We start from the raw sequence: 27,897 nt of genomic DNA, 5'->3' as shown, positions 1-27,897 counted from the left end.
CCCGTTCCTGTAGGAATCGCATATATCGCGGAGTAAATACACGAATCGCCGCGCCGCGGCGCCGGGTCCAATTGTTTAGCTTGCGAAAAACTGATATATCGAAAGTTTATTTAATTCGTGTGCTTCGAGGAATTTAAACGGATACCGAGGTATATCGCATTCGATTACATTTTTTCAGATAATCGGTTTCGCTTTTCTCAACCGTCAACTTGACTCGCGTCTCACGTTGTATCGCGCAGCTTCAGAATAAAGTTTTCATTGTTTTCGGAACGGATAAAGGACCCGAAATCGAGGCCATCACATATAAAATGCATAACTTGCAATTATCATAAGCGTAGCATAAGACCAATGAGCATCCAGCATAAAGTCGCTATATATATTGATTTATGTAAGATGCAAGATGTTCATTGGTCCAGCGCGGCGGTTTTATGCTATGCTTATGCAGCCTAAGCAACTTTGTGCGATAGCCCTAATATATCGATTTTATTTACTACGCATGTGCTTCGCGGAATTGATACGGATTCCGAGGAATGTCGCATTCGATAATAGTGACTTTCTATATTACGTTCTTTCGGACGATTGATTTCGCTTTTCTTAATTAACTTGATTCGCGTCTCGCTCGCGTCGTGTCGCGCGATTTCAGAATGAAGTGGCCGTCGTCCATCGTTTTCGGAACACGGATAAAGAATACGAGTGGACCCCGAATCGAGTGAAGCCGCAAGCCGCGAGCCGCGACGTGTTTAATTAGCGACAGTATCTATTAACGATTTAACCTCATATTTAATCGTGTTTGACGGATTTGGCGATCGTGGAGGACAGATAATGTTCTAAAAAATTGATGATTTAATTGCACGTAATTTTAATCAAAGTCGCGTAATCGCGTTCTCGCGACAGTTGCTCCTGGCGAGTGAAGTTGGCCGTGCGCGATTTACGAAACTCCCTCCGCCACCTTCGTTTCACTTGTCGCGTCTACCTGCGCGCGGATCGTATAGTTTCGTTCGTAGTTTCTTCGACCGCGACGTAATTCTTCCGTCGCCGTGTAATTGTGCGCGCCGCGTCGCGAGATTAATACCGGGAGTGCCGTGCCTTTTAATGTCGCGCGATCATAAGAGACGATATCGTCAATTTTCGCTCGTGACCGTCGTCGCGTCGTGAGTGAGTGCGACAATGGACCAACGGAGGAGGATCGAGGAGAGGAGGAGGGGGCCTGGGAGGCATCGGGCGACAGCGGAGCAACCGTGGGGTGAGTAGTGTTGTTGTCCATTTATTATTTCGCTGTCCTGTCAGTCCTGTGACGGATGGCAGATTCCGCCAACTTCTCAAGCGCGACTTCGTCCATTACATGATACTCATTAACTCGTACGATACCGTTTAACTCCGGCGCAATTTCGGAGTTCGATCTAGCTCCGGGATATGCAAGAAGAGACATTGCGAACGTCGCGTCTCTCTTATTCGCACGGTCTTATAATATTACTTGCGCTCATTAATTATGCGAACGAGTTAATAAGCCAGCGGAAATATGAAACCGCTGGCGCGATAATTATATGATGGCTTTAATGTAAAAATATTTTTTATGTTACAGATCGACGCAGGGGATCAACAACTACTCCGCTGTTGCGCATCGGCCGGTGAGTTATTTTTTAATTTCAATGCGAGGCAATAAATTTGTAAAAATTTTTTTTGCAAACGTAAATAAAATAAACGTAACGTAAAAGATAATTAACGTAACGTAACGTATATTACAAATGAACAAATTCATTATATTATCTATTGCCTTGAAATGAATAGCGCGCTCCGCGCGAACGCACCCGAAATATGAAAAGCCTGGCGAAAGTGCAATTTGGGAGCAAACAGGCAAATATAGCACGACGACACCGTCTCGCAATCTCGCCGTACTAATGGTAATTTATACCCACAATCATACGCTACGCCTGAGTGGTAAATATAAGCGAATACTATTCTTTTTGTTTCTTTTGTTAATTAAATCTCCGCTCAAAGTGTCATCGTCGAATCGTTTATGTGCGTCTTGAGATATAAAATTCCGATCGGGATATCTCACTTGATACGCCCTTGAGACGAGATTCAAGTAACGAGTATAAATACGGCCTTTAGTGGCGTGCGAACAGCAGGTGCACGACCTCTTCTTCATGATCGTAGCCGCTGCGCAAAACTCTTCTTCCTGCGGCCGCGCCTTCTTCGTCCCTCTCGGACACGTCCCCCCTCGCGAATCCACGGGCTCAACGTCGGTCCCGTAGGGCCCCTCGGGTCCACTTCCGAATCTCGTGATAATTAAAGGCTGCCCGGCGGAGCTGCCAGCGGTGACATACACGCCCAAGATTTAATGCTCGGCCATTATTGTCGTTAAATGTTGCGGTGCGCCGTGCGTACCGTCACCGCGCGCCGTTTACCGAGATAAAATATGAAAATCGACCACTCGCGAGGCCCGTCTGTCTGTCAATTACGCGGGCATCTGGATCGCGTTAAAGCGAATTTACACGGCCGAATCGTCCCTGAGAATCTTTCCGCGCTCCCCTTCGTTGGCCGGCCAAGTTTTTTTTCTATAAATGTACATATGTGTCGCCAGAAATGGATGGCTCGAGTCAAGGTAAGTCTCGTAATTACCGACTTTTTAGAAACATTTAGTTTTCTCTAAAAACAACGCAGCGAATGACGCCGCCGCGCCACGGAGTACAGCAGTGAATCATCCAAAATAACATTCGTCGGAAGTAATATTAACATCGCCATTATTTGATAGGATGCACATGCTATTACATCAGTTTTGTTTCCCCATAATTATGTAAATTCTCTATTAAGTTCGCGTAAATCACATGGCAAATGGAGTTATGCGATGCATCGTCTCGCGGCGCACCGTTCTTTTTCTCGCTCAAAAAGTACCACCATTACTTTCTTCCTCTCCAGTATCCCGTCTATCCTCTCTTCCGTCTACTCTCCCCCGCTCTCGCTGGGGCCCTCAATCTTCCCCCTTCCTCGTTGCTCTCGCTTTCCCCCCTTTTCTCCTTCTCGCACGTGCGTATGTGCGCGCGCCTTCGGACTTTTTTCCTGTTTTTACGCACCGCTCGTTTTTTCCCTTCCGAAATATAATTGGCAGTGCGATGCACCTGTCTCCCTTTCCCTCTCCGCCCTCTGGCCCCCCTCGCTCGCCTGCTTCTCTCTTGGCGAGGACCGTGCGGCCCCGCTCGCTCACCCCGCGAGTCTGACTTCGGCGAATCCTGGACGCGTGCCGGCAACTCGCTAACTCGCGGTTGCCGCATCAGACAGGAAGCGCTAATCGTCCGATATCTCCGAGGCTTACTCCTTAAACCTTATAGCAGACCCGAATCTCCGATTGCAACATAGTGGTCCGAGAGTCAATTATTATCAAGCCATTACGTTGCATTTTGAAAGAAAGTAGATTGGTATAAAGATTATTTTGTGAATTATTTGTCAAAAGTGCTTCGTGATTTTGACCAATATATTGTGATAAATGTAATTAATTTTTGTCCATATTCTACTTTCCTACTTATTAAAAATGTAGAACAAAGTATAATTAGAGTATTGTTACGTTGAACGTTTCAGTTTACATCCCGTAAGTATACGCTTTTATTTTCTTTACAACAGAAGTATGAAATTAAGACACAAATTATTAAAGTAATATTGCGTTATACGAAAGAAAAAATTATTTCCATTTATCGTGTTTAAATTTTTTAAAATAAATATTTTTGGTTAAAAACGAAAGTGACAAACAGTGAAGGAAACCGAAGGAAAGAATTACACATGTTCAAGTCCGATTTCCTGTCTACTTTGTAGGATTTTTAGGTTTGTAGGTGAGTCAACAAATCAGTAGCCAGCGGATGGAAGTTGGCACAGCTACGCAAGCAACGTCTTTGCGGATTAAAAGGGACAAAAGAACCTGATCGGCGACCAAACCGAGCCTGTACATTGACCTTAGAGGGTCTCTCTTTTGCTGTCTGCTACCGAGTCCCACCATTGTACGAACGCGATTTGTCATAGAAGTAAGAAGGATAGGAAGAGTAGAATTTATAAAAATTAATTGCGACCAATTCTGTTCGATCAATCTTCCAACTCGACCAATTAAATTATCTGCTTCTACCAATATTATTTTTGCTAATTCCAGAAAAATAATGACAGTTTTATTAATTTGAAGCAAACGTTATTTCGCATTTCTGAATTTCGCATTTTCAGTAGCAATTTATCAATGATATTAATGGTGCGATTTGTCATAAAAGTAAGAAGGATAGAAAGAGTAGAATTTATAAAAATTAATTGCGACCAATTCTGTTCGATCAATCTTCCAACTCGACCAATTAAATTATCTGCTTCTACCAATATTATTTTTGCTAATTCCAGAAAAATAATGACAGTTTTATTAATTTGAAGCAAACGTTATTTCGCATTTCTGAATTTCGCATTTTCAGTAGCAATTTATCAATGATATTAATGGTGCCATCCCTTTCCTACATCAAAACTCGAAAAAAAGACTGGCGAGAGAATGCACGAAGAAGAAGAGACTGTACCGCTACGAGAAAACTTCTTCAAAGAAACGGATTTGAGACGGTCCCCGTGCCATCGGAGGACGGGTCCATTTCTTCATCCAGTCTTCATCTTCCTTTCATTCTTCTTTTTATCTATCCTTCTCGTGCGTTTATCCCCCGGACCCATCCTCTTGGTAGTCCGCAACTTCTTTCATAGCGAAGTAGAAATCATCGGGTTCCTTTTTCCGCGCTTCGCCCCACCCTCTCTGTCTCCTCCGGCGGGGATATTCATCCGTGGCTTACAGTAGAAAAGTGCCAAAGTGTTCCATTTCGTGTCAGATATGGAGATTTATTTCCACGTGGATTGGAATGTGTCTTTCTTTTTCTTTCTTTTCCTCTTTCTTCCGTCCTGCTCTTTTTCATCTACGTCTCTCCCGCGTCGAAGGATCTTTATTCTAAAGAATTGATCGTGTCATACCGATATCTACTTCTTACGAGTTGCTTTCATCGACGTCAGACAGTGAAAATTTTTCCCTGGCTTCTTCTCGTTCTTTCTCTTTCGCGCTCCATGCACCTCTTCCGAACCGGGCATTGCGCAACGACAAGCTTGCGTTTCATTAAGCGGCAAAAAGTAATAACCGCATTTTTATGTGTAAATTGATTTCCTTTATCCGCTCGGGAAAGGACTAGCGGCATGCTCCAAGTGAAGAATGAAAGTCGTTTTTCGATCTTTTTTTTTACGTCTTGAACATTGTGGCAATCAATATTTGATTTCGAAATCGATATGTGAAATCGTTTTAAGTAATTGTTATCCAACTGAGTCCGAAATCGATTACGTTATTCAGTTTGTGATTCCAATATCGAAATCAATGCATATATTCGGTTCTAGATATTAACCGTATGAAGCAATCGATTTCAAAATCAATGTATCAATTCATAAAACAAAAACAATTTCAATTATATATGTCAAAGAAATTTAAACTATACACATATCTCCAAAAATTACTTTAATTTTTTTAAATATATCGTAGCTTTTTTGGTGGACAAATTCACAACAAAATTATTAGAAAATATATGGATCTCTAACGATAACTTTACAATACACTGCATAATATAGTAATTTGTTTTAGACATTTTCGAATACCTAAAACATGTTAGACGTCTAATATAATTTGCAATACTAGGCGAACACACGGCAATAAAATATACAATGGATGCAAAAAGTAACAATGGCACAATGCTAGTGCAGTCGTTATTGTGCACCTAGCGTATTACATATACCCTCTTCTTTTACCCCCCTCCCCCCCTGAGTGGACCGGTGCATACAGTATCAAAAAAAACACCAAATTTGCAATTTATGCGTCTATGTGCGTGTGCGATGCGCCGTAACAATTGTGTCGAAGTGGCCACCGCGTTCTTTAACAATAACAGACGCCAGACCCCGTATCGATGCGTGGCGCGATAAATTATGTATGCATATATACGCGACTAATGCAGACGCACGCACGCACGTATAACGCACGCACGTACGTATGTAGGGGTAAGCCGGCGCGGCGCGGCGCGGTGTGTCGGCAATGGCTAATCTCTATTTGCATCCCCGAATTTCGACTCGATCCAGAAACCTGACTGCTCCCCCTGATTTTCGGCATTCAGGTGGCATATGTCGCCCCTGCCCAGGACTCCGGGACCGATACGTACAGACCGTGATCCGGAATAACTGCACTGATATCGCGTAGCGACACTAGAGGTTCTCAATGGAATACGCGGTCTCTCTCCGACTATCCGGAATTATCAGAATTGTCGACAGCCTCCTGACCTTTTAAAAATAAGGAATTGGCTAAACGTGTAACAAAACGGTGTTGGGATACAACTGAACTCAGTTTACAAAACACGACAAACGTTAAAATCTTGATGAAGAAAGGGTTTTATGCGTGAAAAGAAAAATGTAAATCAAAATACATAAGCTGCTTCTCTAAATTATATTTATTTATCTCGTATATAAGATTTGCATCCTTTTTTTCCTGCGTCAAGTGTTCGCCGTAGCAACGACGACAAGAGGAAAGTACGGGGTCTCTCTCGGCGATGGCGATAAATCACAGACACTCGTTAGCACGCCGCGAATACATTAAGCGACACGACAGTTTTACTCGCGCGCTTTCCCGACGTGAAATACAATATGAGATCCGTTGTCCTCGCGTGCGAACACGCATGTGCAGGCGCTTGCCCTGATAGACGGAGGGTTGCGGGGCACCCCTCGCGCACGAGCGCGGTCACGGCAGGGGCGAAGGGACGAAGGGAAGAAAGGAGGTGTACGCCGCGGCAATCGAAAGGAGGAAAGGAGAAAGAAAGAGAGAAACGAGAGGCAGTGTCGGCCTCGCTGGGGTCGAAGGCACAAAAGAATAGCGTCGCATGCCACGGAGCTGAATCCACCCCTAAAATTCACTCTCCTGCGCCACTCTCTCTCACGTGTGCAAGGTTGCCCGAACCTTACAAAACGCTCTTCTCGACAGAAGACGTGACGTGGCGACGAGTGAATCGATTCCCGAGTCAGGTCTCGACGGCAGTCGGAACTTGGCGTATCCAACTGCTATTGTGACATGTCGTGGAATACGATGGACGTTAATTGTTAATATAGATTTTGCTCAAACATTGATTACGCTGAAAGAGAAATCTACGATGGTTCTCCATAAATCAATATAGATAATTTGTTTAAGAATATTAGACAAATGAAGATAAAATATATGTATTTTCTGTTACTGAAATTAGTATCCCGTTATTGTCATCAGCGGAAACTCCACAAGTGGTTGACGAGTCGGGGGGAGAACCACTGCGCACGTTATTGATGAGTGCCGCGCAGGGTGGTTGGATGAGTCTTGGGATATTTTTGGGGTGGGCAACAGGCAAGAGCACTCGCGCGCTCGTAGAGGGTGCCCCGAGCTTTTTCGGCTCGGGTCGCCGCTCAGACGCGATGCAGCACGAAGAGGGGAGACCAGAAATCGAATGTACCGGGAAGGGAGTCGGTGCGGGGAGGTACAGAGAGAGAGAGAAAGAGAGAGGGTAGGTGGGGTACGGAGGGGGACAGAAACCATCTGCCCGCATATGTTATGCCCCGCGTATGTCGGAGCCGCAAGCCGTAAGAGAGAGAATCGCTCGTCCGAGACCAGGAACCGACTGTCTGCCCGATGAGAGGAAGTCGGAAACGAACCCCGTCACCTCCCCCCGAAATGTCCGAGGAAACGAGTGTTTTCGTAATTAGGAAATGTAGTAGGGAGGAAAATCGAGCCCGAGGGGTTGGCTCGTGTCGGCGCGGACGCAACCCGGCACGTTTTGATTTTGTTCGGGTACCCTGCCTCGGTAGCGCACGACTGCTCACGCGTTTCAATTTTTATTTGTACAGACAGACTTCTAACACATGATCTCAGTTACTAAAAATTTATCCGTATACGGAAAAAAATGCCTAATCGCATATTTTCTAATCTATCGATATATTTTATTCCTATATTTTATCTAATTAAATAAATTCTTGCAAAGACTTCGTGTGCGTCGTATCTTAATATTGTGAATGTATTGAAAGATTTTCAAGAAAGTCATACCGAACAATGTGTAACATTGTGACATGAGAAAGTCATCAGAGCGTAACTCGCTAGTTCATTAATTAATTAATTAATCATTTCGACTTACATTGTTGCAACAAATGTCGAGACGCTGTCGACGGTATACGATCGATATTTCATGTTGCTCAATTTCGCGATGCCTCCAGGTGCAAAATCGGTTACTCTCACCTGCGTTGCATCGCGTCGCGAGATCTGCAAGTCACAACGTAAATGCATTTCATTAACGATGTCGACTGGTTGTGTAAAAAAAATTTCGGAATCACTGTCAATCAACCGTTCCCATTCTGTTCGATATTAATTTCTCAAAGCTTTGTCTGTCCTGCCGGTGTGTGGCATTAATATATTTTTTGCTTCTTCGTAATTATCTGTCTCAAAGTATCCTGCTCGATTATGTCGAAACATCAACTTGCACTCTCTGCGAAAGAGGATGAAAATACTTGCAAATTGATTGGAGAACCTGCCCGCCTCTGAAATGATACTCGCCGGTCGCCGGCTCTCAGGCGCAACCTATATATCGTTTTTCATATACCAAACGTAATCTCGCTGACAGCGAAATTGCGAATCCCGCGGGAGACGGGGTTAAAGAACGCGTGTGCCCCGATTGGCCTGAATGGCCAGAAAAAGAGAGAAAGAGCGTCGGTCGTCTCCGGAAGATTGTCTCGTTCCCTTTAAAGCGGGAGAGGAAAACACGACACGTCGGCGATCGTTGCATTGTGACGCAGACCGAACGAACGAGATCCCGTTCGCGCGCGAGCACGAAGCGGACGAAGCGGGCACCCCAAAGCGCAGCTGGTCCCACGTCACTCGTTCCGGGCACACGAACGAAGTGCGCCTCTCATCGGTCGTCCCGCTCGCACCGTCGCTCGCGCGTATCTGCCGTCCCCTTCCCGTCATCCGGTTCCTTCCAACCGGCAGGATGAACGAGGACGGTAAGTCGCAGCCACGCTTCGGCCACGCGACTTCGAGCCGCACAGAAGCCTCCTTCTTGCACTCTCTATGCCTGTAGGTCGGAGGTTGTAAGTTATAACACACATGCACGCGCGTCTCGATAACAATCGAAACGAGTCCGACGCCGCGATGCGACGTTACATGCATCGGTAATTATCTTTATTTTTTTTTTTTTTTTTTTTGCTTCAAACAAGTTACCGTTTGTAATAATAATACACAATTATAACGTGTAATAAGCAATGGGTTTCAGCTATGATGACTGTAGGTGGACTGTGGGAAAAGTAGTTTAAATGACGTTTAACGTATTCCATTATATTTTTTAAACACATTACTCTAAAAGTACAAATAACATTTTTCGTACTTTTTAAAGTTGTTTTCATGTGTAGAATGTATATGTAGAAGAGCGTAGACAAGAAACGATCAAATTAGAATAATTTGCCTTTGTACTGTTTCTAATCATACAAATTATTGTATAGCGATTTAAAATGAGGCGAATTTATCGGTTCGCTGCGATCAAGGGTCGGTAATAAAAACATTAATGCATACACAACCACATGGTTTCTCTGAACAGTGAAGACATTTGCAATCGACGCGACATCAACGCGAGACAAGAGCATATCGCGAGCGGGATGCATATGGTTGCTTCCGGGAGGAAACCGCCGACCGCCATTTGATTACTATCATCGCTGCGTATCCTTGGATGACACGACTGACGACAGTTGGCTTCTTGTCGCGAGCGGCCGCGTCATACGCCTTCGGCGAAGCGACGCGTAAGATCGTCGCGGTGGCATTTTCGCCGAGGGTCGGCAAAAAAAGAGGAGCGTGAGATCCATTGGCGCTACGGATTAGTCTCCGCGCGAGTTGAACGGACTACGTGTGGCAAAAAAAAGGGAGAAAAGAGAGAAAGAGAAAAAAAGGAGCGATTTCTTCTCGGCTCTTTTCTGCGCCCTCTCTTACCAGCCACCGAATCCTGGAGCAGGAAACGGCTTGAACTTTTTGCGCCTTCGAATCTTTTATCATCGAAACGGTCTGGATTATCTTAACTTTTAATGGCGCAAGAAGAGAACTGTCTTCCAAATATTCGCGCGTAAGGAGGGGGGAGGAAGAATTTTTTTTTACTTTTGTTATCTTGAAGCGCAAAGGTACCGCTAAGAGATTGCGCGAATATTTGGAAGACAGTTCTCTTCTTGCACTATTAAAAGTTGAGATAATCCAGACAGCTGCAGACTGTTTCCGTACTCTGAAGATTTAGTAATCGCGTGAAGGTGACAGAATCAATAAAGCAATTAACTATTTTAATTTCCGTATAATTCAAAAACATTTACATGACGTAATGTAATTAACATTGACATGCACGTCTTTGATTCAAATACGTTTTTATATGCAATCGAATAATAGTAGGAAAAAATATTTTAATATGTCACAGAAGCATAATATTTGAATCAATGAGTATAATAAGGATTTTTATTGTCTTTACAGGGTGAAATTGATGAAAAATTCTGCACTTAATCATAATAATACTCAGACTTTTTTATTTTTATAACAAGTACATATTTAATAATGAAAATGTCTTTTTTACAATTGATACATTCATCATTACGTCATTTTAATGCCACTTCTTTGACGAAAAGGTCGTGTGTTCGTCGCTATACAAAATTTGATGCCAAAAATTTTCGTGTTATGTTGCACAAAACGTACGAGTATCATTTACAATCGACAAATTCAAGCAAAGTCAGCGTGAAACGCAGGAGAGGGGGAGAGTAGATCGAGCAGCCTGATCGTATAATTTTGCACATTGTAAAGCTCAGCCCGTGGCAGGGTGGGCTCGATAGAGAAAAGGGGAGTAGAATTACCTTTCGTAGTTGAATAGAACGCACCTACGTAGGCACGTAGGACGAGTTGTATAGCGGAGCGTAAGTGCGCCTCGAATCAGGGTCGGGGCGAGAAACAAGGAATCGACTATTTCACGTAATATATCTTGCGTGTCATGAAAACAACACGATGATATCGCAATTTCTTCCTTGCTTCTATCCAATGCACATTCCCTAAATTACAATTAAAATTTTTTTCGGCTAAAATATCTTTTAATGTAATTAATTAGATCTATCCTTACAATTAATTAAAATATTCTTAAATAGTGTTTTTCTTGTTATGATTAGATTTTATTATTTAAAGATAATATTAATAATAAATTTAGATGTTATTGTTACATTGTGATTTCATAGACTTTTTTAAATGAAAGCAAAAATTTGTATTCACTTTTGATTAATTCGACTGCACGATAATAATTAAATTGCAGGCAGAACGGAAGTGCAACTCATTCCTCCGAAGCACCGTCGCGCCGTTCGAATTTATCGCTTCGAAATCCGCCCCTGCAACGAAGCATGGTGCGTAACAGAAGTGCGTAGGCATTGGTCGTGCACACGTGCAGGGGCACGCGTCGTGACAAAGGGCCCGCACTGATCCACCCCCTTTCTGCCTCGTTTTACTCCCTACTTCCCCGTCACCACCACCACCTCTCCTTCTCATTCCATCCCTCTTGCCTCTTGCTTTCTGCCGCGGCTGTCGACCGCTTCGGCCGCTTAACGCAGACGAAGTCTGAAGCACTCGTCGTGTTATTAGCGCTTTTTAACCACGTGGGCCCCCGCGGCGCATCAGGCTGCACGAATTTTACACGTTGAACTTGCGCTCGTGCTGGCATGACTTGAGCGATAATCGTGAGTCGAGGGACTTATTACTCCACCCCGTCGCACCGGAAGAACGAGTCATGTTCGTGCCAGGCGGTGACGATCGTCAATACGAACGAACCTACAACGAAGCTAGCACTTTACGATCAATACTTAAATATAGTCAATAACGTTTATTTCGTTACTACGAATCTTTATGATAGTGTTCAGCAAGAGAACGGCGAGATCTTTAAAAGCGAAAATATATAGATTCGAAACATTCGAATTTAAATGAAATGTAAACTTAAAGGGTGCGCGCGCCGTATGTTGCGTGCAAGACGAAAGAGCTTACGTTCCGCCACGGCAATGTGATCAAATAGGCATCGCATTGTCACAATAATACGGTCATCAATAACCTCGACGGTTATCCCTTTAACAATAAATACGGGAAATTAGCGGGGGGACTGTCGGGGATGGTGCCACGCTCGCGTCCATATATAGAGCGCGACCGGCACTGCCAATACTATAAGCCGCGGTGAACGAGAATCGCAGCCGAATTTATAACGAAATATATAGAGCGGCGACCCTCGCGAGAGGAACTTTAATCTCCCGGTGCCGAGGGGCACCGAGGGGGCGCACACGCCTCGGCGGAATCCCACGAGAGAGAAGTGCTCGTGGGGATTATGCGCGAGAACCGGGGGACCGCCGTGGGGCCCCACCGAGTCTCCCATTGTTGGAGAATCTTCTCCGACGCATAATGCCCCCGGATGAGCCTGTAAACTTATCAGTCGGACGGTCGCGAGCGGCATCGATGCGCCGCTCGATAATACCGAAACTCCGTGATATACAGAGTGCCGTGGCGGGAACGAGGCCGATCGGGGGATATTACGATCGCGCCGCCTCGTCTGGATACGTAAATCAGGATCAGATCACTTTGTGCTCCGACGTGCACGTTTTTCCCTCTTCTCGCGCGCACGCAAAAAGCTCGGCTTCGCCGAGGCCGCGTATACGCCTTTGAAAATATTTGAGTCTGTTTGCGCGCAACTACCGGATCAACATATCCGGGGACTTTATGGGGCATGGTAGGTACCGCGATTTCGGACTCCACCTGGTTTGACATCGGTTTTAAATGGCAAGCGCTCGATATATGTTACTCTCGCAATGATAATCGCTGAATTACGCACATTTAACGCGCGATAAGACACGACGCTTAGGAGCTGCGGTCGTGCAACAACGAACATATATGCACATATATGCACATATGTGCCGTTTTATATTCCTTGCGTGACGTCCTTACATACGTATTTTTCTTATATACCACGTCATATAAATTCTCAATTGTGCGTTACGCGAAAAGCAAACCCGCATCGAATGGCCGCCTTCATCAATTTACTCGAGAAGGAAATATCCCATCGTCGTTAACGAGTATCATATGTGAGGATTGATCCTTTCCCGTTTTCAATGAAAATAATGAGGAAGCGAGAAGAGAAAGCATCATCCTCGAGAAAGATTTCATAAATCATCGTCTTAACCGCTAAGGACTAATCGGTGTCACGTGAAAACCGTTCGCGCACGAATTGCGTTAATCCCCTTACGGAAGGAGAGGATTTTTCTCGCATATGGGAAAACGACAGCACCATACGCGTTATTCCTATAAACAGATTTTTCCCAGCTGTTATGGAACGGAAAGTCAGTGTTCATTTCGTCCTGCTATACCATAAAAACTGCTAACTGAGAACTACTGATTATCAATAAAATATCAATTCAGATTTATGAGACATAAATATCTTGGACTCTAGACATTTATCGCATTTTAATAAATAATATTATCGCTTTGCAAATCTAAAATTAAAATTCTGCGCATGAGGTTTTGTAGGCACACAGCCCCAGTTTACATAATGTATTATATTATAAATTCGGGCCTCCGTTTTAATCGTACGGTCGGTTTAGGGGCTCTCAGGTTTGGGTGCACAAATGCAGACTAGATCTAGGTCGAATCCTACTGAACCCTCCGATCCCTTAGGCATAATCAGCACAGCCCTCGGCATGAAAAGCTTTTTATCGCGGTTGCTTTCTAAATTATAATTTACGTATGCGCATAAAAATTACAGTTAGGTACGCTCTAATTCAATATTCAACTCAATCACCATTTTGCAACTACAGCAATTCCTGATTATTTAATAAGAATCTTTAGGCGTTTTGAACCAATTTTTCTCACTTTTTTCTATCTTTTTATTTTAAGATAAGTAGATACCTTTAAAAATAATTGCTAATAAAACAAAGTCTTGAGACAATTTTTTTATGAAATAAAGCATGAAGCTTTTAAATAATGATATGTCCGCCAGTAGACAATTTTAGAACCGGTCTTTTTTATTTTCCCGAACAAAAATTATATTTCGCATTTGGTATGTCGTTCTCACGAGCGGTACGCCCCGAAACACGAAACTTCCGCGGCGCGACGAGCGAGTGTGCTTCTTCCTGTCTTTTGCCGCAGTAGGAAATATGCCAGGTGGAATTGAATTATTTTTTTTTTCAAAAATTTTTTTTATACAGTTGAAAGATTTGAGATGCAGTTCAATACTATTTGCAAGTAAAAGTGTACGAAGTCACTAAAAGCTACATTAAATTCTTATTATTTCGTCTCTCAAGTGCTATCATAATATACAAAATTTATGGAGTATTTTTCTCATGTTACATTCTATGCCGTACTTACAAAGTGAAAATTAAAATCTGACCGTAAAAAATAGAAATACAAGAACGAATTGCATTTGTTTGATACACATATCCATTATGTAATCTTTGATCACTATTATGAAGTTCGCAATATTCCAACAAAAGTAGTTCTTTATTAAATAAGTAATAGTTGTGATAAAATCAAGTATATATATTCTATATTGACCACGAAAATATTCTGAAATTAAAAAAATTCTATATAATAATGATATTGATTAAAATGCATAGGCAACTTAATGCCTCTCGATGACGAACCTCTAGCATAATATATTGTATGCAAGTAGGATAGGACATGCCGGGTAGAGACAGGCGCTAAGTAGACTAACAATATAAACATGACTACATAATAATAATATTACTTCGCCGTCGGCACGTGTATCATCGTAGGCCAATAAGGGCTAAAGTACATAATAATACAGATCCCTTTAATCGCGTATCGACCGCCGTTCAATTACACATTAGATTACCAAGATCACTTTGTCTTTCGTACAGTCTTCTACGGCCGGTACAAGAAGCGGTAATTGCGGGCAAGGTACGTACGCACGCACGCACGCTCGCACGCACGTACGCACGCACCAATATGCGCCACGCATTTATTGCTGGGCCGTAGACCCACACACGTAGTGGCACAACCGGCACACGCTCTCTCTCTACCCGGGCATATGGCGCGCACGGTCCCCCTTTTTCAGTTCCGGGGGAGAAGAAACGAGGGGCTGCGGCGCGTGCTGAAAATCCCCACCATTTCTTTCTCTCTCTCTTCCTCTCTTCCCTTTCACGGCTTTCGCTCCCTCTCGCGCACGGGCGCCCTTCTCCCTTCTCGCTCCAACCCCGCGATTCAACTCGGCGCGGCACGGCAAAATGCTGAAACGTAACCCATCTATCGATGTCCGCGCTCATTCTCGAAGCGGACGCCATGTAGTGCATACCACGGAGGCATGATCGGCGAACAGAGGTGCTGGTGATACGCGATCGTGAAGATCTCCCTTCCAGCGACGGTAAACGCGAGCTTCCAGCTAGTCCCAGGGGTCTTTGTACTCTTAAGGGCACCCTCGATATTTCCGTTCCGTTACCGCTCCGTTTCGTAAATCAACGTGGACCAGATTGCTCGCCACACGATCCATGTGGATCGTCGTAAGTGAAGAGTGAAGAGTGGTGATGAATGAAGATTTTCAATCGAACGGATTACTTGAGTGCGTATAGTTAAAGTTTCAAGAGAATCTTTTTCTCGTATATATTGGACATCAAAAATGTCTTTTTATAGAAAAGAAATACGTGTTAAATGTGTTTCGTGTGTGCCGGCGACTTAAAATACAAAACAGATCGATCCTGACAAATCTACATTAATATTACACCGTGCCAAAATAATTCAAATACGAATTACGGAGCTATATACTGTTTGTTTGGGAACATTAGATCAATATTGATCTCTAATTATTTGAATGTCCACGGTGTGTTCAATAATTTACAGTGGGTGACATAGTGACTGCTGCGATTTTGAGGTCGAAAGCTGGATTGTAATTCAATATTTGTGCCCATCGTAAGTGCAACATGCAGTACATCGATCAACGTTCTAATAAAGAAGAAAAGTGCGCTAATCGATAACATTGCGCGAAAAGATATCAATGAGAGACACATGAACGGATAAAATATCAAAATCTAAATGTCTTCAATTTTTCTCTCTCTTCAGTTTCCTATTTCATAACGACTGTTATTATTCATTTGTATAAACATTTGATGATCAAACGTGTGTTGTGTATGAAATCGTCAAACGATTTGTGTTCATGGCAAACGTTAGAGAGTATATTCATCAAGCGTCACCTTGATCTGCGGTAAGTATTCAACTGAGTAGCCATATCGCTTTAAAAATATAACGTCTTTATAGTGCGCTTAATAGCAATTGGCACAATAACAGCAATAACTTGTACTACACAAGTAAATTATTTTCAATTAAAAGTAAATTAAAATTATAAATAAATTTTATAATCGGACCCACCGTTTTAATTCAATTTTATTAAAAAATTAAATTAATTTAAATTAAACCCGCAATGATTCGGCGAGTGCTCAGTCGTGAGCGAACGATATGTGCACAGAACGAAATTTATAATATTTGATATTAGATAGAAATAAATTTTCCATCAAAATATACTGATAACGTGCGTTAAGACAGATTTGTTTTGAAAGATCTCGATAATAGTTTCCGAGGAGTCGACGACCGTCGCGTCGTGGAGAAGAATAGACGGTGACCTCATGCTTTACTTAAGCTGTGGCGACCGGCAGCGAGACAATTAGATCTCGGTTTGGGTCATCAGCTTCATGAGTTAGTAAAGGAAGAAGCTATAAGCTCTTGTAAAAGACTACAGTAAAAATTCACGCATTTTTATCTCGAATCGTCAGCTTTCGGGAAGAATAAAAGTATATATAAGATAGAAAATTAGATGTATAATATACTATTTCTTTACAAATAAACATTTAAGAATATCTCATTAATCACAATTTGAAAGTGTTATGTCTTCATATAAAATAATTATAATGCTTTTTTGCGAACACGAAAAGGGTCTGACCCAGATTTGAATTGATACCCAATCGTGGCGTCGTCGAACGGTCTACGTCGATAATCGCCTTTGTCTCCGAGAAGAGGACACGTTTTATTTATAAGCTCGGCAATTAGATTCGTCCTCGACAAGCATTAGTGTCGTTTATCGACCGCTGTGTCTCCTAACGCAACTCGTTTAATCAACATTATTGTGGAAATTACGCGGTACAATATTCAAAGCACAATAGTTCGTGGAATCCATAATTTATCGCGATACTGCATAATTTTTAACGTAGATGTAAAATTTATTATTAATTATATTCCATTTTTATTATACACATTAATTATTCTCATTAGATTTATTTATTATTCAATAAAAACGATAAAGATTCTTGATAACATTCGATAAATCACTTTAAAAAATTACTTACAACGTTAAAACTTTACGAAAGGAATTAACTTTTTCAGCTTGGAACAATATCGCGGTCGACTTCGCTGATAGTTCACACATTCTAAGGCCTTACGTTGATTCGTGTCACCGAAAAGAACTCGTTGAAACGAGCACAATGGCGACCATGGGGGTAACGGTGTTTTGCAATAGAGTACAGATAAACGGCAACGATCAAGAACAATTGATGTTGCTGCGAACGTTACAAGATAACGAGAACAATATCATCGGTAATCAACCAACGTTGATAGTCCCGAAAAACAACACCAGCAGTAACGCAACAAATTCCACGACAGTGTTACCCCCGTACGATCCCTCCAGATTGAAGAAGCACGGCAAGAATGGACAACCACCGCCTGTTGCTGTTGCTCGAAGAAATGCCAGGGAGAGGAATCGCGTGAAACAAGTGAACAATGGATTTGCTACATTGCGACAACACATTCCGAGCCACATTGCCGCGGGTTATGGTGACAGGGGTAAAAAGTTGTCGAAGGTAGAGACTCTCAGGATGGCAGTGGAGTACATCAGAGGCCTTCAGAGGCTCCTGGCCGAAGCCGATGGCGTGGAATATGATTCCAAGACTGCTGTCGGTGTACAATGCGCGCCTTCTCCGACCAGCAGCGTCATCTCTTCGACTCACAATGGCTCTGGCGAGAGACTTGTTCTCGAGGATGATGTACTAGCCGCGGAAGACGACGAGGGGGAACATGTGGATGAAGAAGAAGATGAAAGTGCTACCAAATCGAAAATTACATTATCCAGGTAAATTTTGAATGTTAAGATGAAACAATTGAAAGAAGACAGAAATTTGGAGAAAGACGTGCGCTTCTATTTTATTACTTATATCTTTAAAAAATAATTATGGATGATCACATTAATTATAACTTAATAATGTAATTAAAGCGCTTGAGTATAAAGAGCTAAAAGCATGCTTTTCTTTAAACATATTAATTTTATTTCTTTTTCTCACAGATTATCCCCCAATCGGACGGCTATTCCATCCCCACGTGACTACTACGCATCCTCGGCAGGCGATGAAGAAAACTTGGAACCGCGAACTATGACCGGTGGACAGAATTTCTCCAGACTATCGCCAAATTCGGTGGCCTCGCCGCCCTCGGAGTATTACGCTCAGAACGAGGAGAATCTGGAGCCGCAGATTCTGTCACCCTACAGCGGTGCCGGGGACAGCGAAGAGGGTGCGACGACCGTCTACGCGACCAGCCCGGAAACCTTCGCCGGGGCCCTCTACTACAAGCAAGAGATCACCGAGACGGGGGAATTCATGGATGTCGTCAGCTGGTGGGAACAAGAACAGGGAAGACTCGTCCATCAACAACACACGCAACGGCTGACGCACGTGTAACCATAGGTAAGTTTCCGACGAGTTTATAACTCAAGTTGTCTGTTCAAGTTGGGAGTCCGGCCGATAACAATAAATTACATAAAAACTCGCGTACCCTTTTAAACGCAAGAGTAATGGTCATAATTCGATAGCCATGTAGGTAGGTCTTTTAAATATTATTACATCGTATTATTTTATCATAAAAACTGTATTATTATTTAATGAAAAATTACATTATTATGACATATCTTTTACTTTTTTACTGTCGATCTCGAGTGGATGAAAAGGCGAATACTTAATGAAGACTACTCGATTTTGACGCAATCGATGATATACAAGTTTTTCGCAAAAAAGACGAACGTGATAAAGATAGAGGTGTTCGTTTGGGTGTCGCGAGTTACGTGTCCGATGCACACGTTCAGGATGCACACGTGATACCCGCGTCGCGGAAATGCCGCCAAGTGGAAACTCGTGTTCGACGCTTCGTCCCGAACACGTGCTATGTCGAGCTCGAAAATAAACTTTACGCATCGAACCACTTTGCGAAGTACGTGCCGACGTGACACTTGGATGTCACGGTCCCTCCTACGTTTTTGTCGCATCGTGAACCCCTCTCCTTCAAAGAATATTTATACTAAAGAGCATATCTTGCTATCGAAAAGGATATCAAATTTTTATAATGCTTTAATAATGCATAAAAATGTTGTTTCTTCTATTTAACAATCTCTCATTTATCATTTTTATAATTATCTTTACTTAACCCTAGCAATGATGATAAGAAAAGAACTTTCTTATAAAATGTCATTTCCGGAATTATTCAAAAAAAGTGATAATTTATGTTTAAATACCTAGATTTTCCTTCGACAATAAAAAGTTTCAATTGATTTACTTTTGCAATTCCAAATTTCGTTTCTCTGTCATATTTGTGCATCGAAGGTCAGCGTAACCTTAATGGTCGGCAGTATGCAATTTGGGGGACACATGGCTGGTGGATCATGGTGTGTCATCTTAAAAGCGTGCAACCACGAACGGAAGTGGCGGAACGTCTAGCCATATGTTGGATATTCTTCTTGAAATATCTCGCAACCAGACCTTCCTCAATCTTCTTGGTTTCCAATTGCTGGTCATCAATTCCCATGGATATCTGACACATGTTCGCTTCACGACCGAGCTACTTCTTTCAAATCCACTTATGTTAGAGGAACTTTAAATTGATATCCGTATGAGCATGTATAAATCATCTTATAAATACTTACCGATATTTTTGTAAAATATCTGTGTGAGTGTTTAAAAAACAAAATCAACGTTAAGAAGAGATTCATTTTCATTAATTTCGTTTAAATTCACTTATATTAGGCAATTTATTTAACACGCGTAAAAACACATAACATAAACAAATTTAAACAATAATAAAGAAAATGAAATTTCTTGGAAGATTCGCCAGAGAGTCTCGTTACATTTCTTTTCTATATTTTTACGACTTTTATAAGACTTATTTCAATTTCTGTATGGTAAATTTTAAATGAGTATATTTCTTAGAGGGAAGAAAGGTGACCGTTGTGTAGCGATAACCGATGCATTCGATTCCGGACGGGGGAAAAAAATCAGCTGGCGGGCGGTGCCAGTCGCCGTGCCACAAATAGAAGTCGCGGTTTCCTTAGAAACGTGCGTAGCGCCCACGTGCCGTACATGTAGCAAGCCGACATGTAGCGCTGGATGCACATACGTTGATCGACTGAAGGGCGACGGAAGCTGACTTGCTGCTCCCACTGACATATGCGCGGCATAACGATTTAAAAAAGTCGAGTCATAGGCCGTGAAACGCCTCGTACGGAATTGTTGCTTTCAAAGTCATTAACTCTATCATCATTATTGCATGAGAAAATTTTATTCTTCTATTTTTTCTAAGAAAATAGAAGAAATTATACGTTACGTAATAAACTTCGCGAAATTTTAGTTTGTCAAAAATATTCCTAATTTATGGATTTATCTTAATTATTTCTTTAGAATCTTTCAAATTTTACCATAAAATTTCATTTATCTTTCTCTTAACAAACGCGCCGCGCTTTTTTCATATATACATTTTCTCTCAGTGGAAATATATAGTTATCACAGAAACATATCGCGATACGACAAGAAGCGCAGGGAGTAAAAGGAGCTTTAGACTTTAGGCTCGCGAGGGCCTGGAATGAGCGGCCAGCAAGTAATTCTCGACAATTATAAAGTGAGGTCATCTACGAAGTTTACGAGATGCGTCGTCGCGTCAAATTAATTTAATAAATTCCTTACTCGGCTCCCGGTCACGTATATTGGTGTGTGCGACCACTGCGCCGGTTTTCTTCCTCGCATTTAATTCGCTTCTCGCGCGGGGGACAGCACCGCGAGGGGTACACGAGGCCCAGGTTTTAACACCGCGTTATTCCGCGAGGTGAAAGCCCGGATCTCTCCGTCCTCTCTCATCCGAGCCGCGGTCAGTCCAATTAAATCTCTTTTTTGGAATAACATATTATACCGATAACGGAAATGCGTTATGCGCGAATTAAGCGCGAGATAATCCACGGTAATCAAGATAATTAATCGAAGTGGCGTAACGTCGCGTCGGACACGGCAGTTTCTTGGTAGGAGCGTGTGCAGGGGTGGCCGGAAAGAGCCGTAGGCTAAAAGTTGCAGTAAATAATGGCCGCGTCTCGCTTTAGTAATTGAAACGTATTATAGAGATTAAATATGGTATGAGATACGGTCGTGCTGCGACCATGTAATCGTGAGAATTTTTCTTGAGGGCCCTTCGATGGCAGAAGAAGTCCATAAATTCGCTACACAAAAAAAGAAAATAGAAGAAGAAAAGTAGCTTTTCCTGTACTTACGCGGATTCTTCATATATATAAGATTACAGCAACCAAAAAAAAATTTTAAAAATCACCTATTTTTTATATATAACGAGCTTCTAATATATTTTACAGTAAAAAGAAATAAATCCTTTCTTTTATATAATAATTTGTCTTTTAATTTTTAAATGACAATGTAATATTTGTATTTAGCAGAAATTAGCTATTATATTTTATTAAAAAATATCAAAAAGTATATTCTCTGTTTTTTCTTAAAAAGAAATTAGTTTTAAAAAATAATATATAACTCAAATAGAGACTATTAATAAATTAGCGCAAACTGTGTTGTGAAATAAGCACGCGACGAAGTTTATGGCGATCGTCATAGTCGTTTTCCGCCTTCGACTTATTCCACAGACATTCAATACGTAGAACAAAGAATCCAACGAACAATATGCTGGTGGAACCCGCATGTTGGTTATCTTATCAATAAACATTACCAGCATGGCAGCGCGACAACTTTAAAACGACGGTGACGGTTTGGAGCCGATTTTAGTACTGCTAAATTCTTGATTTTTTAAATTAATTCTAGTGCGAAAATACAGGCATTTTGTTTCTATTTAATTATATACTTTTTTATATTTTGTTATTTTTATGATTATAATTCGATAAATTTTTCAATATTCTAAAAAAATATTAGATATCTAATTATTTTTTATTTTTATATATAATGACAGCTTAATTAAACTCTATATAGTGTTTAAGTTCTTTTAATATTGTCAAGAAAATATCCAACTGCATAAATCAATGCAGATAATTCTGTACTTTCTTTAATAGCTGAAATTCAGTTGCAGTTTAAAAAATACGTTTTTCTTTCGGTTATCGAGACGCAATATCGACGTGCGCCAGATAAGAAGGAATGAGTCTGAGGGTTTCCAGATTCGGGAGACAACGAATACTTCGCCAAAGAACACTTCACGTCGGTTCTTAGGATCTTAAAAGTACAGGCGTGGCAGATTCTCTAATTTATCTCTCGCCACTTATGTATACCATACACGCTTTCCTCAAACTTTTTTTATCGGCGTCTTTGCGGTTACGCAGAGAAAGATATTTCTTCACCGAACTCTTTACGAGACACCGTCCGCTTCAAAACGGATAACGATATATGCAGAGTTTCCTCGAAATTTATTTAAATTTCTGTTTTTGTTATTAAAAATCGCTATTTTTCTCTATAAAATTTACGTTGCTCGATAGCTTAATTAATACAATGTACATTCCTATAACACCTTTCTTAAAAGATATCCATTAAGATCAATGGTTATATAATTTACTGTTTAATTTTGTATGATAATTCAAATTGCATCACGTTATAAATTGACTCATAATACTGCTATATATTTATATTATTTTTTGAATATAATATTTAGAATCACAATTTGAATTATAAATTGCGTTGCATCTATTATTAATTATACGTTTCCATTTCAGGTCACTTTTTTTACAGCGCTTTTTAATTCAATGTGTAACATGAAAAGCAGGGATCTCTGACAGCTTTTTTTCTCATACCGAAACTATCCTCCTGTTCCTCCTTTGCCCCCTGATGCTTTCTTCCAAAGAAAAATGAGAATTTGCCACATTATTTGTACGTGCGTTTTTTCCCACGATATATCCGGAATCTACGGGATGTCCGCGACGTTTCGTCCGTCCGTTTCCGAATTTAATTCTTCCCCAATACAGCTAAACGAGGATCCGCGCGATCCAGTGACGGAACACAATAGCGAGACGGGACAAAAGATCTCTCGAGGATAGACGGGATCTTTTTTCCCTCCCTTACTCCCAGGATCACGAAATTGTGATGGAAACTGTTTTCTTTCGATATAAATCTTCGACAAGGGTTCGTGGATATTTCGGATAGTAACGGTTGTCGCGAGGAAGACAATTTTCGTACGTTCGCAGAATTTCACAATAAAAGGAAAAGGACTCGATTTCTATCGTAAAAATACACAGAATGAGCCATGTGAAATATTACGAAACTGTGAAAATTAATTCTCACAACAGAAAGTAATTAGAACATGGACCACTCTGTGTGTAACAAAATTAGTTCTATTTACATACCAATTTAATGTCTACACATTTAATTGCCTGCCTCACACACATAGAATGTTAATATTTCTTTGTGATTTTTTTCAGTTACAGGTTTCAATTAGGAAAGATCAATATTTGCAACAAAATTCGAAGCCTACTATATATAATATAATACGCCTCGATCGAATTTCGCATGATCTCACTAGACCTGGATGAGAAGATCCTCTCAACAATCTATCGACACGATATCATAAACACGAGTGTGTGTATTGTGGTTGATAACAAAAGTTGGAAAATCGTACTTACTGTTGTGAATACTTGTCCGCTGAGCAGATCTGTTCATTATTATACCTCGTCTTTCGGATTATCAACAGAATGTAAAGAATGTATCTTAATTTAACATTTTTATTTAATTAGAATAGATTTATTAAAAACAAATTAAATCTCGATATTACGTCGCCTTATCTCATATTTATGAACGGTTGCTTATTTTCATTGCAGTGTACCTTAAATCTTCTTTAAGCTTTGAAAATTATTTTATTTACAATACATACCAATACATATTAATTACGTTAATTTCATGAATTAGCGTACCGTTGCCCATATTCTCGACTGTACTAATCAATCGTCTCTTTTTTTAGACAATAGAGAAAAATATTTTAATTCTCTTTAACAATAACGTTTTGCGCTTCCAGAAAGAAAATACTTATTTTCTCGGCTCTTTATATTCCAAGAAGTACAATTAATTTAATTATATTATAAACATGATTGTATTTATACGAAACTGTTTGCCGCGAAAATGTAAAATTGAGATAAATGCGCATAACATCTGTTAATGCCATGCTATAGAATATAAACAATGATTCTTGTTGTATTAATATCATCATCGATCGTTGATACGCTATTTTATTAAACTTTTACAGTACACGTGTTTAAGATTTGAAAGATTAAATTATGACATTCTTATTTATAAAGACAATGTTTATAAAATATTTATTACGCCGTGTGTTTATTATTGCACAATTTAACATGTTATATATTTAAGATAATAAAAATTTAAAAAACAGTATAATGTAGGGTGTATCTATAGAAATGAGTTAACCAACGAGGAAATGATGCAGAGAACTACGTAATTATATTTGCTGTATAAATTATATTATTTTTATATTGGCTGTAATACTCCTGCAAATATTTTTTATGATGGACTATGAGTCTCATTGAAAATTCTAATTATCTACGTAAATATCAGAATATACAAAAATATACAAATATATAACTATATAAATAATAATTAATATGTTATATATATTAAATATGTGTATATATTCTAATATTTATGTGTAATAAGTATATATATATATATATATATATATATATATATATATATATATATACATATAAAGCAATCTACAATATATATATAGAAATATTTTATATGCATCACTCTGTATGTCCTCTATCATTTCCTCGTGTTTAGCTTTGTTAAGTATTTGATACACCCTGTATGGAAATAATCTGTGAATCGACTTAAATGCAGCGCGAGACACAATCAAAATTTGTACATAAAAGTGCCTTAACTAATCGTAGGCGGTAAGTTATATTAATATTTATATCTTTTTTATACTCGAAATTTTTGACGGATTTAAGGTACTAACGTATAAGAGTTACTGTTACATTTTTCTATACATGATGTCGTGCTACTTGTTTGCGATATTACGATCTATCCAAGAACGAAAGTAGTCATTCGTCATTATATTATATATGACGTTGCAGCAATCAAATAAACATTAGATATTTTTTAATGAATTTTTTAAGAGAATATTTAACAGCGTGATAGAAAAATGTGTATGTACACGTGCCTTAAATATGTGAAATAAAGCAATGCGAACAGGTTTTTAATTGTCACTATTATAATTAATTATTATTCATCAAGAGATACAATTCCTTCTCCCTCAAATACATAGAAATATTATTTAATATTTACAATATAAGCGTGATTCTCTTACCATCTAACAGAAACGATGAAATTGTTGCGAATGTATATTAATTTATGCGATTATATTTATCATAATACACGCTTCGTAATATATAATACGGTTTTATTGTATACATTTCTACAAGAGCGATGTCGATTATAAAAAATATTATATATTTTTGTTGTAAATTTTATATTACTTACAAATGCGTTACAATACTCGATCGTTCTTTCGTCTCGAGTTGAATCAAAGTATTATGAAAATGTCGAAAGTGTCATTTTAGAATTAGAACTTCCTGTAAATTATATACGGACGTAGACGATATTTCCATCGTCACTAGTGCTATCAACGTTCTTGTAAATATCAGTGCCTTGATTAAGCTTAAAATAAATATTCTACGATCTTGTACTTGATATATCTTTTTACGAAATATTTAAAATACATTTTACTCATTATACACACGTTGTTTAATTTAACATTCTATACTATAATAATTACTTATAAAATTAATCAAGTTTATTGAAAGATTCATAAAGATTTTTAATATTAAAAGAAAAACGGAAAATGCATTGCAAATTAAATACAATTTATAACATCTCGTTCATTGAATATAATTAAATAATATTACTTAATTTCACACTCTTTACGCGTATATGATAGTCCTCACCACCTCTTTCCGAATAATTTGATGTTTGGATGAGGAAAATGTTTTATATTCAAGTACATTGCAATTCAAATAGTCTGAATTTATTATACGTTTTATTTATTGTTTTTAATTATAATATAATACCGTAATAAATATTCTGCTTTATTATACAAAAAAGCGATTTGTATTAATTTAAAATTAAAATTGAAATTAACAATGACACGTCAATAATTACGATATACCAATAATTTCGTTACTTTATCATATGCCACAAAAATCTTTTTATACTTTTCAAGTTTCTAATGCTTCTTTTATAATGTTGACAGGTCGATTTCCGGTCGTTTATTAAAAAAATTGCGCTTACGGCTATTGCATTTCTAATGCTTCTTTTATAATGTTGGCAGGTCGATTTCCGGTCGTTTATTAAAAAGCGTTGCACTTACGATTATGTCACGTCTGGGGCAATGTTTCCACACTGACGAACTAACTTACGCTCGAAATCGAACGCGTGATGCTACACTGCGCTATAACAAAAATGCTTCCTTCGGAAACAATATCAGCCAATTTTTACTAATTTGGAGTCACTAAATCCGAATATGTTAGTAAAAAATTTTAATTAGTTGTAATTTCTATAATATATAGAGGGTTGAAAGTTGAAACCTCCAAAACCGCTTGTTTAGCTATATTTGATCATGAAAAAACTGTAACTGTAACTTTTCAACGAAACATGATAAATAATTCGGAAATGTCTTAAAAGGAAGCTCATATCTTCTTTATAAAAAAAAAATTCCAAATTTTTGCAAATATAATAATTGCATTCCTGGGGTGATTTTTAACTTTATTATTTGCAGTGGTTTGTGTACACTTGTCAGCTATCTATATCCGCTGCAATTTCCTAACGGGTCGAGTGCAATTTTGATATTAGATTCGTATTCAGAGACCTCAACAACTTATTTTATATAACAATTAAATAATTTAAATCGACTGACTGGCAATATATAACGTCTTTTCGATGTGAACATTGAAAAAACTGTGAGCCAACTCGTTTGTCGGATTCACACAGCACTTTTTCGAATCAATCATCGAGACATTAGATATTAATTTTGACCAAGGCTTTTGGTCAGATGATGTAATTTCTAAATTAAATAGTTTCAAATTTTATTGCGAAAAATATTACCCCAGCCAGAGTTTGAACCTGGAACCTCCCGTATACCGTGCGGGTGTCGTGCCAATTCGACCACTGGGGCACAGTGCCCCAGTGGTCGATTTGGCACGACACCCGCACGGTATACGGGAGGTTCCAGGTTCAAACTCTGGCTGGGGTAATATTTTTCGCAATAAAATTTGAAACTATTTAATTTAGAAATTACATCATCTGACCAAAAGCCTTGGTCAAAATTAATATCTAATGTCTCGATGATTGATTCGAAAAAGTGCTGTGTGAATCCGACAAAGCGAGTTGGCTCACAGTTTTTTCAATGTTCACATCGAAAAGACGTTATATATTGCCAGTCAGTCGATTTAAATTATTTAATTGTTATTCTATATACTGGCGAAGAAAATTCATTATTCTGTTTATTTTATA

At 39.6% G+C, this 27,897-nt stretch overlaps 1 protein-coding gene across 2 annotated transcripts; it reads left to right on the top strand.

Annotated features, from left to right (window-relative positions):
• The first annotated feature begins 584 nt into the window (after nucleotides 1–584).
• On the top strand, nucleotides 585–26,123 carry LOC139811835 (uncharacterized). Of its 2 annotated transcripts, XM_071776261.1 has the most exons (5): nucleotides 585–1,243; nucleotides 1,583–1,628; nucleotides 17,456–18,197; nucleotides 18,408–18,807; nucleotides 23,796–26,123. In XM_071776261.1, exons 3-4 carry the CDS (start codon nucleotides 17,554–17,556, stop codon nucleotides 18,799–18,801), a joined length of 1,038 nt encoding a protein of 345 aa, XP_071632362.1. In that variant the 5' UTR covers nucleotides 585–1,243; nucleotides 1,583–1,628; nucleotides 17,456–17,553; the 3' UTR covers nucleotides 18,802–18,807; nucleotides 23,796–26,123. The 2 variants fall into 2 exon arrangements, with proteins under 2 accessions (XP_071632362.1, XP_071632361.1); XM_071776260.1 differs by lacking the exons at nucleotides 585–1,243; nucleotides 1,583–1,628 and adding an exon at nucleotides 15,160–16,283.
• Nucleotides 26,124–27,897: the final 1,774 nt, after the last annotated feature.

Source organism: Temnothorax longispinosus, chromosome 4, assembly GCF_030848805.1.
Source record: "Temnothorax longispinosus isolate EJ_2023e chromosome 4, Tlon_JGU_v1, whole genome shotgun sequence".
NCBI classification, from domain to species: domain Eukaryota; kingdom Metazoa; phylum Arthropoda; class Insecta; order Hymenoptera; family Formicidae; genus Temnothorax; species Temnothorax longispinosus.
This window is presented reverse-complemented; position numbering and strand designations above follow the sequence as displayed.